This window comes from Xiphophorus couchianus, chromosome 20 (assembly GCF_001444195.1).
Source record: "Xiphophorus couchianus chromosome 20, X_couchianus-1.0, whole genome shotgun sequence".
NCBI lineage: Eukaryota > Metazoa > Chordata > Actinopteri > Cyprinodontiformes > Poeciliidae > Xiphophorus > Xiphophorus couchianus.
In genome coordinates this window covers 27,634,313-27,653,231 of record NC_040247.1, presented here as the reverse complement: position 1 = coordinate 27,653,231, position 18,919 = coordinate 27,634,313, and the positions used below count along the sequence as shown (strand labels likewise).

General features: G+C 41.0%; 1 protein-coding gene across 7 annotated transcripts in view; it reads right to left on the bottom strand.

Moving 5' to 3' along the window:
* frmd4ba (FERM domain containing 4Ba) overlaps positions 1-18,658 on the bottom strand; it is a 54,491-nt gene extending 35,833 nt beyond the window's left edge. For 2 of the 7 annotated variants that reach the window (XM_028002282.1, XM_028002283.1), the window contains exon 1: positions 287-595. In XM_028002282.1, coding sequence (XP_027858083.1) covers positions 287-448 — 162 coding nt within the window. In that variant the 5' untranslated portion in view covers positions 449-595. Of the gene's footprint in view, positions 1-286; positions 596-18,411 lie in introns of those variants that run through there. The other 5 variants (XM_028002287.1, XM_028002281.1, XM_028002286.1 and 2 more) reach the window with 5 other exon arrangements.
* Between the last annotated feature and the right edge of the window lie 261 nt (positions 18,659-18,919).

Here is an 18,919-nt window from a genome sequence, read left to right as displayed (position 1 = left end):
CAATGAGATCAAACAACATTTTGTGCTGCTTTTCAAATGACTGCCATATGTGCAAGGCAGAGGTATTCTTGTTAAAAAGAAAAAAAAAATCTGGTTTTGTGACTCAACCGGAGGAAGCCTGATCCTCATAAGAATAAACACGGCACACAATTATGAGGCTTGACAGAAAAAAAGAAGAAAAAAACAGCAGCTGATTTGAGGAAAGTTAAGCAATAAGAACGTAATTTGTGACAAAACTAAAAAAGATGCTTGTCACAATTTTCTTGTCCTAAGATTTGAATGTTACCTGGTAGCATTTTCCCATCTTGAACCAGGATTCCAAGAGGCGCCTGCATGGGATCAGCCCACGACTGTACCACGTCCTCAGTGTCTCGTGCGCCAGGCTCCAGACGAGCTGGCTCCCCGACGCCACCAGGTCTTCCAGTCCACGTATGATGCGCACGGCCATGCCTGCCCCCCGTAGTCTCCTCTCTTGGCCGGACTGCGTCTACCCTCTAGCAATGGGACCTCATGTCTTCAGGAACAAGTCAATCGGCCGATCCACGGACCGCTTTGTTTTGCTTTGAAGCAACAAGCTGCAAGGAGCATCCACACACTGGCCCACTATGTCTCCCTAGCTGATGTAATGTCAGTGTGAGTCGGCGCTCTGGAGAGGCTGGAGCGGAGTAGTGCGCCTTAGGCTCGGTCCTGGGCCCCGGTCCAAAACACTGCCTCAGAGTGCAGGGGAGGGCAGGACAGAACCAAGAGGCCCACTGCCGCAAAATCTCCGTCTGCCCCTCCACGTTTAAAAAAGAAAAAACGAAGAAAACTCAAACACTGACCGCACAGAAACAAACCTCCAGACTTCTACACCCAACACACCCTTGAATTGCAGAGGATGTTTGTACGTTACGTCTCCATAAATGACAACATTTCTCCACCTTTTTTTCCCCCCATTTTATTTCAGTGTTTAAATGTCATTGTCTGCATAGGGCGTGGGGCCGATTTCCTGAGCAGAGGAGACCAGACATTCCCACCCGTTGCGTTGTGAGGCAGCACTAAAAATAATTGCTTTTGTCTGAGCCAGCAGATAGAACTGACACGGCAAAAACCCCCAACAAAAAACAACAAAGTGAAACTACGAGGGAAGAAAACACACATACACACACGCACATGCACAGGGGAACGTCTTCCTCTGCAAAGCTGCAGATCACACACCACCTGATTCAGCTAAAACAAGTTACAGGAACGCCAGTGGGATGGAGCGGCTCATCTGGAAACTATATCTGCCAGTTTGTTTACGTGACCCTCAGACTCAAAGAGTCTAAACAATGTTTAATGGAACGATGGAATGATGTGTTGGAAATATTCACTCTTCCAGTTCACATGGATGGATGGATGGATGGATGGATGGATGCTAGGCCTGACTTAAGAGGGGGCATCAAAATGACAGTAACCCCAGGGCCTCAATTTTGTCAAAAGGGGATGGTAAAGATTTTTCTTTTTGTTTTTCAAACATTACACTTTATATTGCATTCACAGGCCCAGATTGTGTGAGTTTTACTGTGAATCATTTTTATGAGTTTAAATAATTTTAATTGTTTGAAAATGATGATGTTGTAGTCAATTTTATTGGGAACAATATGGTGTTATTGGCAAGAAAACATTCTAAACCTGCAAGGCATCAGCTTGTACTTGCTGATGTTTAGGGCTACCTAAGAATTTACAGCAATTTGCATTAGAAAAATATTTTTTCTAAGTGGATAGGGGACCAAAACTGGTTCCAGCCCAGGGGCCCACATCCTAGTAAATCCGGCCCTGAATGGATGGATAGACGGTTCGGAAAGGAAAACAGGAATCGGGAGAATCGGTAACAGTAGGTCAAAGCCTATGGAAGTAAATACAATATGTGCCATCAGAATTTGAATTAAAAATGCCTCTGAAATTTGAATGTTGTATATTTGTACTTACTTTTTCAGTGTTAAAACATATTCAGAATATATTTTTAAGCTAAAATAATTTTCATTTTCATTATTTCTATATAGAAAAAAATTCAGTATCATTATTTGTACATGGTTGCAATTATCATTTGTTTAAAAAAATGCACGTTTACTTCCATAAAAGCCTGAAACCACAGACTGAAAATTAGCTTCAAAAGTTGATATATCCATACTTAGCCCGTCAAAATAAAGTATTCATCCAAATCCCTAACACATTCAACCAAACAGTTCTATGCTGAGGTTGGAAACTACGTACTCCGCCTAGAATAGATGTAGAAAGGCCACATAAATGTAGACATCTTGGTTTTTTATTGTAAACATAAAAAATATCTTTTCTGTAGCAAAGAGGCCTTATAAACCTTTAAATAAAAAGATTTTGGCAAGAAGAAACAAAAACATACAGCAACTTTGTAGCTTACCAATAAACATCAGGCGTGCTGGAAAATTAATTAATTTTGCCAGTGGAGACAGCCTTCGTGAGGCTGAGCTAGTTTACAAAGAGAAAAGAAGGTAAAACTTTCCGTCTCAAGATGTGCAAAGCTCTTAGAGACAGCCGGAAAAAACTTGCATTTGTAGTTGCAGAGCGATTCTACGAGTTATTGACTCAAAGGCCTAAGTGCAAATTTTCACTTCACTCTGCAGATTTTTACTTAACAAAATGCAATTATTTAGTCTTTTTCAACTTACTTTACAATTATGCACAACTTTGCATTGTTGTTCCATTACAAAAAGTCTCAATAATATGAACTGAAGTTTAACGTAACGTGAGAAAAATGCAAAAAAAGCCAAAGGAAGACGAATAATTTTACAAGTTAATACACTTATATTCTATTACAAACCATCTGAGTATCTTCTGACACCACCCATTGCCTTCGCGTGTGATTATACAGGCTGTTTCTCAGCCTCTTGTTGTCTCGAGCCTGGCACAGAAGCAGTCAGCACTATGACTTCACGCTGTAGTCATCCTGACTTTTGTGACTAGTGTCAACACATAAGCCACTCACTTAAAGGGACAATTTTATGTAAAATCCACATTTTTCAGCTTTACATCAAGTTCTAATGTTATTCCCTCATCAAAAAACACACCTCCAGTGCTGCTTTGTTTCTTCCCTGCAAGTTTGACAAATTTTTAATCTCCATGGCAACCATTCAGCTGTGCAAAAAGCCTGGGTGGAGCTATCTCCGCCTTCGAGGTGCATCTCCTCCCCAGAGCTGCATTTTCTGAACTTCTGTCCTTCTGTGTCAGAGAACAGCCGTCCCCCCGTAACTCCCCGCATCAGCTCCTTCAGACTAGCCAGCAGCAATTAGCAAACACCTGGTGAAACTGCGCATCAGCAGAGCTCATTATGCTAGCTAATTCTCAGTGCAACGCTGGTAAAAATAAATAAATAAATAGAATTAAAAAAACGTTGTTAAAGGATTAATAGAAGTCATGTTGTGATGACTTCCTGAAGGAAAAGTTTCAGAAAGAGCAGGAGTTTGTTAAAGAGACAGCAATTTCAAGGTGTTGAATTACAAAGTTGAATTTCTACATATATATATATTTGATACATGTAGCATTTTTACAACTGAAGGTAACATAGATACTTGATAGAGATATAAAATGTCACTATTAAAATACATGATACCGTCCCTTTAAATCTACAAATGTCCTTAAACTGTTTTCACAAGTACTTTATGATTTGAAGGATGATGTGGAGTTGTTTAGATTTTGATTCTGTAATTCTGCAGTACCCTCGTTCTGCCAGTAGGTGGGGAAATTGAGTATCAGAACATATTCCCTCTTTGTCCCTTAGGGACAAAGAGGGAATATGTTGAGTGAAAATTGAACAATTGTGTCTAGAGTGTTTCCTCATGTTCCCTGTTTCAACTATTAATAGGGCTTCGCGTCACTTGTGACTTAAACTGAAGGCTTAACTCAGAAAATGACCTCCAGGTTCTGCTCTGTTCTGTCCCAAAGGTTCAGAGTTAATAGGTCTGACTCTGCTGGGAATGCAAGGCGGGAGGAGGACACCAGCGGAAGCAATCGTGTTGCAAATATCATCAGTTTATCATCCCGGGGCCATTTTTCAACATCGAATGCCAATTACCCTGCATAATTGCTGTCTGATTAATCGTCTAAGTAGGGAGGGGAAAGGCCTCCTGGTGAATGCAAGCAAGATCGAAGAGCTAGAAAAAAAAAACGTGGAGGGCTGTAGAGGGGTGGGTGGGTGAGGGTGTTGGCGGAGACAGCTGTCATCCACACGGGTCTTGCAGCTGACGAGCTATATGCCGCATACTGAGACTGCAGCTGACCCGCTGAATGGAAGACATTCTGCGACTGTATGCCTGACGCAAACACGCCTGCAGAGCAAGTCATAAGCACGGCAAAGCACACGCATGCCTGTCGTGCCTCCTGCGGGTGGACACAGCTGTCAGAGATTATGATACCCCCCCTCCCGTCCCCCCAAGGAGGATGATTTGTACTCATACATCATGGATGAACTGTTAGATTAAGCTCATAAAACATGAATCAAGCCTATCATCGGTTTTTTTCATGGACTTTGCTGAAAATGCTGCGTTGCCTTTGTAGTATCCTGAAAAAGTATGAACTTTCTTTCTGGTATTATTAGTAAGGCTGCCGTTAACGATTATGTTAGTTATCGATTAATCTATTGATTATTTTTCACGATTAACCGATTAATCGGCTAAGAAAATGGGGACATTCTGTAGATATTTCATTTAAGCCTTTTTGTTTGTGCAATAATTGAAATACATAAAAATGCAAATAAACAATTAAATTCCTGTTTCAAATAAGAAAATATACATTTTATTGCCTAACATGCAATAACAAAAACATATTCATATATGCCTTGCGAGAGACTGGCAACCTGTCCAGGGTGACCCCGCCTCTCGCCCAGAACGGTAGCTGGAGAAGCACCAGCACCTCCCGACCCCAATAGGGACAAGGGTGTAAGAAAATGGATGGATGGGACGGATATTCACATATTTTAATTTTAATCTTAAATGCAAAACATACATATTCGTTGCACACTTTTGGATTAATTACTGCTCTGAATGTGCGGTTCTTTCAGCCATGTTTATTAGAACAACACAAATCAAGAGGAACTAGTGGATCTGTGTCTTGCCCAAAGCCATAAGAAAGCCTGTTAGCACCAGTTTGCTGTCGAACAAGCAGACAAAAATCTTTCCCCACATCTGCTGAGGAAACGGGAAAGTGTTTTAATCGCAGCCAATTAACGCCGTGTGATTAAGCTCCTTTTGAGGAGTGAATGGAGGCACTGAGGAGCTCATTGTGTGCGCCGCGGAGGTACAGTCAAGCTCGGCTTTGTGTGGCTAGGCAGGGGGTGGGAAGAAGAAATTAAAGGCAGGAAAAGTGGCTGCCACCATCCACCTATTGGCCCGTCCTGGGTGTCTGGGGGGTTTTATCTCCTCTTGTTGGGTTCTCTTGTGGCACACGAAGGCTCTCAGGGGCAGCCTGGAGGCCAGAGGCCGTGACTAACCATGTGTGTGCATAACCCAGACGCTATGAAGAGTAGGAGGTCAAAGAGGGGGAGGATTCTGGGTTGAGGGGGTTACAGAGGCTGCGGTGTCAGCCAACAGCTCTGCACTTGTCTGACGTTACAAACCGCCGGTCCCTAGATTAGATACTTCTAATCTAGGGATTAGAAGTAAAAGACTATGTCGGAACATTTGTAATATCATAGCTGAGCCACCAGAAACATGGGTTGTCTGTAAAATTAAGATACTGTAATCCTAAAGACAAGTTCCTAGAGAATCAGACTGGAGACAATCAACTGAAAATGGGCTTGAGTTCTGGACAAAAAACTTTTTTAGAGACGCACAGAGTAGTGGGTCACTTCACAGATGAAGCTAAATTTCACTTTGACTGACCTGTCAGAAATACAAAAATCCAATCTTTTCCCAATGCTATGAGCGCTCTACCTAAGTACTACCAGGCCACGCAGGCAATCAGTGTTGATGTTATTACTGGGGAAAAGACTCACAAACCGCTTTCAGATCATAATTCTGTGATCTACACATGTGCTTCACACATCGTACTAACAAGTCTTGACATAGACTGGAGGGGTGGGTTGAAGTCAACCCTCCTATGTCACTTATAACTGTAAAGAGAACTTTTGAATCTTCTCATCACCTAACTTGTGTCAAATGATGCCTTAGACTACGTTCGCACAGCAGGTCTTGATGCTCAATTCCGATTTTTTTTTTTGTTGAAATCACATCTCTTTTGCATGTTCGTAGACATGATTGAATGACGTGACCACAATCAGACTTCTGTGTGAGCACTTTACGACCCCAAAGTGACCAGCATCCACAGAAGAAGAACGTAGCTCTCTGTTTACGGAAGTAACAATGTATTTATGGATACATTTTAAAATTAGTCAGAGCTAACTGCGTTGTCACAAGCTCATAGCAGCACAAAGGAAGCCAATAAAAAGAAAGTACAACTAATACCGATGATCTTTTGTGGCACATTCGCTGTAGAGAAGTCAGTTTGGATGCGTAATCAGAGCCAAGAGAGGTGGGATTGTGATGTGATGCACTTCAGTGACGCAAGCCTCTGTCATCATCTCAAAACTATCATTGTCAGACACTGTTTGCTTCCGTATTTACCAAGTCTGACTTCTTCTGGTGTCAAATTATGATGCATGTCAGTAACACAGTGCTCAGGGAATTCCCTAGGTATCTCTGGCCTTTGATTTCACCGTCTCAAATGCTCTGAAAGCACACAGCCCGTGTGTGATCACACCAAAGTCAACTTGTATGACAGACAAGGACATTAGGAGACATTGGGAGGTGCAGTGTTGGGATTTTATGGTGTAATCATGATTGAAAGGAAAAAGTTGTTTTTTGTTTTTTCAGTTTCCGAAAAGTGTTCAGAAGTAGAAAGAAAAAGAGAAAATGCTGTTCATTCAGGCTAAATTCAATACTTTTTGCAGTTTGAATTGTTTTGCACCTAATTTTTGGCGGGTATGAAAAGAAGCCATCTGTCACAAGACTCTTGGGAGACATATCATTGAATTGGTGAAGGGGCATTTTGACCCGGAATCAACATCGTTGGATAGTAGAGAGACTGGATGCATCAAGCTAAAATTGCTCTGTTTTATTATTTGAGCCTTCAGACTTTGTTGGAAATTACAGCGTTAAGGCATCTATCTTCTCCTTGAATGCACATAGAGGCTGTTGTTTACAGCTACTAATGCTAACCACGCTAAATAACGCTAAGGGTAGCTTAAAAACATCAATGTAAATCAAATCACCATGTATCAAATAGCCATGCAAAAAATAAAATTACTGGTGCATAAGCCTGTCGCACTAAGCAGCAAGTCAGTTAGTCGCATGATAAATTATAAGGAGCTTGATCATTTCCATTGTGATGATTAATAGCTTTTGAAGTGCTAATTTGTTTACAGAGGCATCAAAATCCATTGTTTTCATACTTTTTGGATGGACTACCACTGCAAAGACTACTACTCTCTACTCTAATTAATACCAGTGATTTCCCTGAAGATTCATGTATGTTTACAGATGTTAAAGGTCCATTTCATATTTCTATCTAACTGGAAACCCTAAATCAATTCTGCAGTCATCGTCCCTGATTAGCGGAGTCAAAGCAGTTGATCATATCTGCGCTTCTGAAAGCCTCTGGCTTATCACTCTCAATCCAATTTACTGAACATATAATCACATCACTTACATGGCCTTATCTGACCACACATACGCTCATACGCGCGTATGAGACACCACAACAGATGTCGGGAGTTTTCAGGCTCTGCGCTCCAAAGGCACACTACAGAACTACTGTGACTCCCATAGGAATCACTTTAAAACTGGGATTTGCGGTCCTTTAGGGATGCACATCCCCACCAAACACTTTCCCATCAGTGTTAGGCCACCGCTGTGCTCGATAACCTCTGTTTACATCCTGATGAGTGAACACAATAGCTTTCACCAAGCCACTGTCACATCGAGAGCAGCTGAGGTTCGCAAATGTAGGTAGAAAGCTTGAAAACAGAGCATCTGTTCCTGCTTTCCTGTCACTGCGATGTTTTATTCAGTCAAATTGCTGCTTACATATTCACTCATTCTGAAACATCTGCTGCACCGCCGATGGGCAACATTCCTTATGGCTTTGCAATGTTGCATCGGTTGCAAAGTAAGCCACATTTATTGTTGCAATCAGTTTAAGTAATAAAAAGATAATACTGTAAAGATCAAGAGAGACACAAAAGCTGTTTTTATGAACATGCCCTCCAGCAGACGTTTTCACAGATATTTTACTCCAGCAGTAATAACTCAATTGCACAATGATGATGAGCAATTTATCTAGAAAGCTTCTTCAAACTCAACCTATCTGTAGAAGGTGAATAAACAATAAAAGATGAACACTGCCACACTTTAAAAACATTCCGATGACAAAAACCCATGAGGTGTAGTGAAAAAGTATTTTTCATCTTACAGATTTATTTGGTTTTTGCTGCATAGATGTTAGCTTGGCTGTTCCCTTCCTATGACATTTCACTCAATTCCAACCTCCCTTCAATACTCCTTCTGGGATTTCTCCCACTGAACTCGATTTCTCCTGTTGAATTTCAACCGGAATTTGAACAGAAGGAGGAGTTTTGAATAATGATGTCAATTTTTTGCCGTCTTAGAATTGTGGTCTACCTATATAGGGTGGTAGTTTGGCAATGACAGAGGAGGACATGAACCAAGCTACTCAGTCTTTGTTCACCACGCTTCCAAATATTGAGCAAGAGAAAATTTTAAGATATTTTATTGGCATGGTTGTTTCCAGTAAGCTTCATAGTGTAGCTTCCTTCACGATCGAGCTGGGTCATTACATACGTCACAACCAAATGATAGCAATTGGGTAAAATCAGATCCAACCGTTTCAAATGTTAACAGAGTCCACGCATCCAGCAAGCAAACGTTGCTCAATACCTTACGGTCCAGACCTTCTGTACGAAGCAAAGCGTAGAACAAGAGGCTGATTTTTACCAGACTATGTAGATGTTAGTACCAGATTAAAATTACAAGCATAGGTTCAACACTAAGGTAGGCCACACAAAAAGATGCTTTTAAATAAAGCTTTCATTTCTCAGGTGAAAGTGTTTTCTAAAGCAACATGGCCCTATGTGAAAACATTATTGTCATTATTGCTCAACATTAACAACCCATCGGACCAACAGCGTACCATGGCGGTGTGATGGTCTGAACTTCAACATACTCCAGCGCGATTGAATTAAAACAGCCACAATAAAAAAAAAAGAAAAAGAAGAAAAGATTCTCATTATTGACAGTTCTCATTAGTACAACAAACACAACCCTAGCTTGAGCACACTCGGTATCATCTTTCTTCCATGTGTGCTGGACACCTGCTCTAATTCGCCCTGCCCACCATCTACATATCAGCTTTCTATTCCAGTCCCCACACATTATCCAGACATTATTCCTTTCTGACTGATGATGCCTCACCATGGTTAAAGAGAGTCACATTCCTGGCTTTGCTGCGGTAATGTAACCCCGGCGGTTGCTTAGCATGCTTCTGTAAATGAGACCGACTTGTACAGGTGGACAGTCCCGTTCACATACAGGTTGGCTACTAGCTCCAAGGCATATGGTTTAAATTCCACTACTTAAAACTCCCTTCATTTATTTAAGGGAGATAATGCAGGATCGTATCTGGTTCAGAGAACATCGGTTAACCCCTCGCTTGCCAACCTTCCTACTTCTAAAATGAGTATCTAAGCAAATTCGTACAAAGTTTTGAACTAAAAAAATTTATTTGAACACGTTTCTGGTATTAAAATATCACAGATAGTCATGGTTGGACTACTACGTAGAAGAGGACGAGATATTAGTCGTTTTTAAGTAACGCTGTTCTGTCAACAAGCTGCTTGACTTAGCATGTTTGTCAGTAAAAATAAAGAATCAACAATTCTGCAGCTAACCAAAGTGATTAATTAAAACTAACAAAGCAGTTTATGCCAGCTTTCAGCCACACTCCTTCTGGCTTACGCTAGTCCCAAAATGGCGACAAGAGTTGGGAGAAAACACCAGAGTTGGTTTGGTTGTTCAACAATAATTGATTCCATTTTTTGAAAATGATATCTTCTGTTCAGTATTCATTACACAATAGATGTATACATAATCACAATACAATGACCTTTTGAATTCTGCACGTAAAAACTAAGCAAAGTATGAAAAATTACTATTTGAACTAATAAAACCTAAACTGAAACAAAACAATATTTAACTAATAAAAACTAGCAAACACACTCTAAAACAAACTGAATTAGATAAACCAAAAGTAACAATGAAATAAAACTAAACTGTGATGGAAAACCCAGAACTGTTACAACCCTGTAGCTAACCAAGCTAAATAACTAAAAAACATTTCCTAGCTTTCCAAAATGATTCCAGTCTCACTTGTTTGTATTGCCCATGTGTTTCTATGACAACCTGTGATAGTGTGGTGACATCAATGCCTGATTACCACTGATGTCAAAAAGAATATGGCAAATTTGTAATGTCACATAACTTACATAGAGGCCTACCTACTAAAAGTGAGTTGCAGAGAGTCAGCAATCATGCTTCACAATCTCATTTGGCACCATGCAAACTCTCAGTCTGTGCCCATGAAGTTTCACTTACATGACCTGCCAAATCTTCCCCCTTTCATTTTGTTTTGACTGCTACCAACATGGCTTTTACACATGTTAATTACCTTCTGCTAAGGCCGTTGTGATCAAATCATCATTGTCCTTATTCTAAGTAGATCTTGATTCACTTGGTAGTACATTTGGTTTAGATAAAAAAAAAGAGCACAGCATGCACCTCCGCCTTCACACACCTGTGAACGCCAGAGATGCGCAGCAAAGATACCAAATAAAACACAAAATTAACGGAAATATCAAGACGGTTGTGTCACAGCAGACTGAAATGCACTGTTGACACCATATCAAGTAGTACCACCATGCCGTAGTTTCAACTGTCTCACCGTATTACTTTGTATGTAATGAGAACACACCGTGAATGACATATCCCATACGTCACTCACAAATGACTTTGATTTCTTTACGTTTGCACTGATGTGAAAAGATATTCCAGCATATTCCATGCATGACAAAATGAGAAACAGTGTGACAGCAACTTTTTATTTACAGTAAAGAGGATGTGTTCTTGCTCACAGTGACTTTGAAATTTCATCTCAGCACTTGAAACTGAATTACAATCTCAGTAATTGTAGTCGACATGACCTGTAAAAATATCCATAGCTGGCCATGATTTTAACCACAGCGGCTGATGACATGTTCATTCTTAATTTTACATTGGGAATCTCATTTAAATCAAAATAACGATAAATTATATATAAACCATACATTTTTAAGATAACATTGTCGTATTTTAGCCACAGCAGTTATTACTCTTTTTCTGCTTTCAGATAAACACAATTAGATCAAAATATGGATGTTTTTTAAAGCCACTCAGTATATCAAGTTGCCGCCATCATGACAATATCAACCTATAAACTTCCTCAGTCATGAGAACTCTTTGGTGCTATATTTGGTAGACTGTTATATTTCAGGTGATTTGCTTTGAAGCAATTTTCAATGATAAATTAGATCACTTCCCTTTGTCTACAGCTGTCTTAGGGACCAAGATCAAAAAACACAAGAAAATTAGTGGGGACACCATGATGAGGAAAAATGAAGAGAGTAGAGTAAAAAAAAAAAAAAATAGTGGGTTAATCATAATTAATGTCGTGCAGTCCTAGAGGTGGTTATTTTACTTCTTGAGATTTTTTGGTGTCTTTGTAGTTGTAGTTGCATTGGACCTAACTACCACAGGAAGTTCCATTCTGACTATCTGTCAATTTAAACCAGCAGCAGTGATGTGTTGACCCACTTTGACAACCAAAGACCTAAAGTAATTTTATATGATCTACTTATAGTCTGCTGTATAGAAAGCTAGTTATGTGGCTGCAATAACTAATATCTATCAACAGGGCCACACTTCCAGGTACTTCGGTCTAATCAGGGGAGAAAGTAATACTTTGTAAAAGTCCCAAACAGGGATTCAAATAGCAATGAATAACGATACAGTCAAATACAAAGTCTTTAAAAATGATTTTGGAGTGTATAGAAATATGTATGATAATTTAGCTCTTTATGGCTATTTATCTGAGAAACTCTTAATTTTTTATGGTGGGGTATGTCTGCCATAAAAAATGTCATTTTTAAATCACATATGACTTTAAATTATTTTTACTTCTTGATTTAATGCCTTGAAATTGGGCCTCTGTCTCTTTAAAAACTCCTGCTCTTTCTGAAGCTCCGCCTCCAGGAAGTCATCACAACATGGCTCCTCAATTTAACAAAGTTTCTACCAGTGTTGCATTGAGAAGTAGCTCATATGATTAGCTCAGCGGATGTGCAGTTCCACACTGCAGTTAGGTGTTTGCTAATTGCTGCTGACTAGTCTGAAGGAGCCTGAAGGAGCTGACTAAGGGAGTTTATGAGGAGGGGCTGCTCTGTGAGTCAGAGGCGTGGAAACTGCAGCTCTGAGGAGGAGCTGCGTCTTTAAGACGGCGCTAGGTCCAACCAGGCTTTTTCCACAGCTGAATGGTTGCCATGGAGATTAAAGGATTTCTCAAACATGCATGAAAAAATCAAGGCAGCACTCCAGGTGTGTTTTTGATGAGGAAATAACATTATAACATGACGTAAAGCTAAAAAAAAAAAAAGGAAAAAAAAAAGTGGCTTTTACATAATACTTAATAATGCCCCTTTAATCCTCAAACTCATTCACCTTCCCTTAAATTCCTGATAACGTTCACACCTCTGTCCTTGTCAAAGAGCAAAGGTTTGCGGCCGGTCAGAGTGGCTCAGCGGGGGAGCTGGGTTTTGCTCCACAGAGCAGGTGGTAATGACTTTCCACACTTCCCTGCTCCTCCACAAGCCAATCTCCAATGTGACGGCGGCCGGGCGGGTGATTTCTGGCCTTCTACAACTGCAGATGATGGGAAAGCCGAAGGGGCCGACGCCATATGCCGAAGACGGGGCGAATAGCCACAGGAGCTGAACAATCAGAGCCAGAGGTACGACAAATCTATTTAAAACATCTTGGAATATAAAAAAGGAATAAAAACATTAATTTTTAAAAAAGGCTTTCATGTGGGGCATATTCACTGTTTCTGTTTTCATCCCCTCTGGCAGTGGACGCATGAAGCATTCACATGGGGTTTTACGAGCTGTGCACTATTGATCACAGCGAACATGAGGCTGCGGGGTATGTCTGCTCTGGAAGCACGGCTGTTGTTGTTGTTTCCAGACTCCACATCATGGACCTCTTTTTTTTTTCTTTGTTTTTTTTTTTTTTAGCCTGACAGGGTAATAATAGCAGCTCCGGCCTCGTGCTCCCATCCCCTTCATCCACTTGTTTGCCATGCAGGGAGCCTCTTTCTGATCAGCGCAATTAGGCTTTTAAGCGCAGCCTCTGTCTGCTGCCCGGTGCTAAAGTGTGTGTTCAAAATGGAGAGTGTTCACAATGGATAACACTCTCACAATGTCAGAAATGACCACTCCCCACACATCTCCTTAAAACCTCAGCAGCAGCAGCCGCAGCACAAACGGAGGTGGTGGAGGTTCTCCCGTTGTTATTGTTGTTTTTATTTTTTTTATTTATTTTATCAGCCTCACGGCGTCTACTTCCCAGGCGCAGAACCATGTGAAGATGTGGAGGAGGAGAAGGAGCCCAGCAGGGGTATCCTGGAGTGGAACATCGAGTACAGCTTTATCAAGTTCAAGCCGCCATCCTCTGCCCGGGGTATTAAGTAAACGTACAAGAAGAGAGGTCGCTCCAGCTGGTGTGGTTTTTTTTTTCATTTTTTTCTTGGCTTTCATACGTTCCACCTGCGCTGTAGGGAATTTCATATGCAGTGACAGTGAAAAAAAGAAAAAAGAATGAACGGAAACGCTAAAATAAAAAGCTAAAAGTGAACAGATCTCACATACTGGTGTTTCTGACCATCAAACAAGTGATCGATAAAGATAATGATAACCTGAGTCAATGATGCAAATGATGGTGGGGCTTATTAAGAGAGAAAAAAACAACATGCAAGTCCGCCTGACCCTTAGTAAAAAAGTTATTAAATCACAGTTTAACTGACACTGACCACTTTTTTTTTTTTTGGTGCAGTTTCACCAGACACACCCAGACCTGCTTGCTACCACACCAATAAATCACTGACAATCTGTTTTATTTTTAATTGGTTGGTTTGGGATTTTTTAAAATTTTGTTCCGCTTCTTTTTCTTTAAATGTATTGTTTTTTTGGGGTTTTTTTATTTACTAATTCTTTCATTTTTATTGATTCTGGGTTTGTTTGTTTTTTTTACCCTGATTCTGTTTTTATTTTTTCTTTACATAAAGAACAATGTGTAAAATAAGACACTTATGGAAGAAAGGGAGGAGAGTCAAATAAGTTCATTCTTTTGTCTGTCTCCTTATCAAACACATATCTACAAATAGATCATGTTTTCAATGTGAATATGTTTGAAATAACATACAAAACTAGACTAAACTAAACAGAACCGGCTTAACAGCACAACCCCAAAAAAATAAAAAATCTCGCAAAGAGCTAAAGAAACTGGAGAATGAATGAGAAACACAATGCTGTAATTGACATCTCTCAGTCTGGAAAGACATTTCAAATGCTTTGGAACAATAGCACACCACAGTGAGAGCCATTATCAGCTAATTGAAAAACAAAAATAAAAAAACATGGAGCAGTGGTGAATCTTCCCAGGAGTCACAAATGAACCCCAAACCCTCCATGGGAGACGGGTTTTGGATTTTTGGGGAAACACATTCCATGGTCTGATGAGAACAGAGAGAAACCTTCTGAAAGGTTTGCGTCCTGTTACATCTGGTGTTAAACTAACTGCGTTTTAGCAAAAGAACATCATAGAAATCAAAAAACTAGATTTTCTTACGGCGGAAAATCCTGGAGGAGATTGTAAAACACTCCATTAGCCTGAGTCTGTTTTTAAGCAAATGTAGTAAAATGTTATTTTTCATTAATTTATCTAAACTTGATTCCATAAAAACAGATAGCTAACAAACCACCGAAGTGGTAGCTTCTCCTAGCGTACACCGCTTCCTGAACTGGAAACGCAAGTTCAAGTTGTGATTTATATCTTTGTGACAGACTCCTGGCTAGCTCAAGTTCAAAGGTCAATAGTCACTAAAGCACATGGATAACCTATGAACCCATCCTTGTGTCCGTTTTTTAAAAAGCACATCATGAGGAGGGGCTGGCCGATCGCTGTGTTTTGAGGAATATTTGTCTGGAAACTGTCAAGCAGATGTCCTTAAACAGATTTGACTTAATGTTGCCTCTTTGATATTGAAAAAAACAAAATCCCAGAGGAATTCCCAGTCAGCTGAGAGCCTCCTTTATTCTGAAGGGACATAAAAACACAAAGCGAGTCAGAGCATGGCCTCAGAGCCGCACATTCAATTACAGAATCCCTCAGAAATCAAAGAAAAAGTACGATTCCTTTCATTTGTCGGATGAAAGTCGTTTGATGGTTTTTCTTTGTTTTGTTTTTTTGCTCTGCCGTTACAGAATCATAAATTTGAAAACACAAAATGAAATGGGAAAATAAAGAAAAAAGAAAGAATTCCTCGTGGTTCACGTTGAGGGAAAATAATATCCAGACTCTTTGTCTTCGTCGAGACGTCCTGTCGGAGGACGCAGGCCAGACACGAAACGAGGAAGAGAAAAGAAAAGCAACAGCTGACAGACAACGAGGAACCGATTCCTGGTGGCAGAACTTCACCTTTGTGTCGATAACGCTACAGAAAAGTACCAGACAAACAGCTAGAACTCTTTTATGTGGATTATTTTTATTGTGGACTCTCACAACCTCTTGGCTCAGCTGCCAGCACATTCTGACTTGATTTCCACTCCTAAACATATAGATTACTGGTGACCCACTCCCCACTGCCTGACCCTGAATTAGGGTTCAGCCAGGAAGCCAAACAGGGCTAATCTCTGACATTAAGCTTCCGGCAGCAAAATGCTGAGCTTTAAGTTTCATTCCTTTACTTAAAAACCGAGTTCCTCGTTGAACTAACAGGGACTTTACCTCACACTGTCACCTGACACAGGGCACAATCAAGGGCATGATCTTTCTGGGCGGAGGACCTGCTACACACATAACCAGTCTGACCAGAACTACACCAAGTGTTGAATTGTACCAGCATAAACACCGTATCACATAGCCTGACCTGGCGACGGTTCTCACGCAAATCTGAACAAAAGACGCTGATAATGACAACGTGTGGGAAAGCAGGTAAAAATGCTGATGAACGACTTCTTGCTCCATACGTGGGGGGCTTTGTGGAAAGGTTGGGAACAAGTCGTCGGCTCGGGTCGCACCGCTCAGGTTGAATGTTTACGTTTCTGAAAAACACGCTTTTGCCTTGGCTCACACGTGCCAAACTGAGCGGCGGCGTTTGGAGTAGCCTGCGACGGTTGACGGCTTTATTGAATCAGAAGTGCTGACCTCATTGAAAAAGCAGGAAAACATCCCAGACAGAGAGTCGACACAAAAAGCAGCGCTGCCTGTGTAGTTTGTCCCTCTGACAGACAGAGTAACGGAGAGAGCGAGAAAGAAAGAAAAGCAGCACATGTTGCTCCTACAAAGAACAAATTCAATATAGTCACCTACACAAAGGAGGTCGGCCCGGGCCTTTTGTTCTGTATCGTTCGCTCACATCTTCCTGTCACAGGCCTTTTCCTCATACCAGACCTGTAGATATCACAACTCAGTGAAAGGAAGACAACCCCTCTCACCGCGTCGGACTAAATCACCTGCTTTGAGAGACTTTTTATTCAGAATCTGGATCTTTTATTCTAATTTGTTTTGATGGATGAACACAAAGTAGTGCAAAAGCTGGATTTCGGTTGTACACAAATGAATCCCCTCGGTTGTTTTTACAGTTAAAATACTAATTTCTCTGCCACCTTTCCACCTCCGCAGAACAAAGTAGCCCAGGCTCAGTCAGGATGGACAGAAAGCATCTATAAACGTCAATTCTTCAGATTCTCCATTAGATTTAGGTCATTCAAGCCCATAAATATTCCTTGAATTAGATACTGTAGCATCTCTATAACATCTGTTTAGGGTTGTTGTCCTGGTCTTGAGTTAACCATTTCAATCTCAAGTCTATTAAGTCCTTCAACAAGTTTTATTCCCTAAGTTACTTGCATTTGGTTCCAGGATCTCCATATCACCATGGAGATGGTGTGCAGCGTTGGGTTTCTGTCACACCTTTTGGACGCAAACCAAGATGTTGGAGCCACACCCTGTAATATCAATGTGTGTAACGTGGAATCACAATTTTTGGATGCAACATTTGGTTGGATATTGTGTTTCAACTGCCATGCGTTCACATTCTGGACACCAAGACTAAATCTGGCCAATTGGATGAGCTCTAGATGCCCTTGGTTCCCAGACCTGATGTAGATTTTTGGCAAACAAGATGCTAATGCTCATGATGAGGGTTATCGGCATTATGATAATTTGAAATAAAAGAGGAAATCATCAACGTCGCAAGTTTGTTTCTTGAACTTGTGCAGCTCTAGTCCCAACTGACACAAACACCGGATCTTATTTAGAGGTATTGCAATAAAAAGGGGGCAGAATGCTGAAATTTGGTAAAAAAAATCCTTAATTTTTTTTTTTTCAGGGAAATGAGTACTTTCGCAAGCTAGAGCGTGTTGTTGGTGTTTTCATGAGCCAGGGGTGACAAAAGACCCATACAGGATGTCACATGCCTGCCTATCCCATTGTGTGATTTGGCCAGGAAACAGGATATTCACTCAGAGAAGAGTAGAGTAGAGTGGAGCAGACACAGCTGACCGTAGTGAGCTTTTCCTCACGAAGGGGTCAGGACAGATGGCCTGTTGCAACTTTTGTTTTGGAGTTGGAGATGCTCTTCCTTAAATTTTCCAAAATAAATACGACCAAAACCAACGATCTGCACGGCTCCTCCGGCGTTGACATGTCAACACTTGATCCAGCTGACATTCAGCCAGCAGGAGTCAGCTGACCTGTAACCCATTTGCACAGTCTCTGTGTCTCCGGGTTCATATGAAAACTGAGTCAGGAAACTAAATACACATTGCATTCAGTAGGAAAGTGAACATGAATGAATATGTATTACTCGGAAGTAGCTCATCCATTGTGAGCAAAGTGTGCAGAAACGCGTCAAGCATGACAAAAACAATAATAACAATAATGGAACAAAAAACGTTTTCCCTCCGTGTTAACAGGTGATCACATCCCTGCGCGTTGTGGTGGGACTGGCTAGTGAACAATCGGAATTGTTTCTTACCTTGTGTCTTTTGTTGTGATCTGATCGCTCACACTTTTATTGTCTGGCCGTGGAGCGCCGGTCAGCCACTCAGAACCCTGCTCTCTCACACACACACACAAACACAAACACACACACACACACACAAAATCCCCCAGAAAGCGTTTTTTTTTTTACGAGGAGTCACTTAATCGGCGTTAAACTCGTCCACAAAGTCCGAGAGAGGAATCTGTTGCCAGTTCGGCATAATAAGCTCCGCGGAGAGCCATCCACTCTCCGCTCCGCTCCTCTCCTCCTGCCCCGCCTCCGCGCTGCCTTCCTCGGATGGGACAGTTGAATGTCCCTCTGCCGCTGAGTCGACGCGGCGCCGTTGGCCAATAGAAAAGCGCTCTCTGCTGCCCAAACCCTCCACTGGTTGATTGGAGGAAAAAAATAAATAAAAAACCAAGAACAAAGCACGGCGGAATAAATCAACCAGCTCTGATAACAGAAAGCTTTGACTATCAGCTCTGACTATTAAGAAAAATGA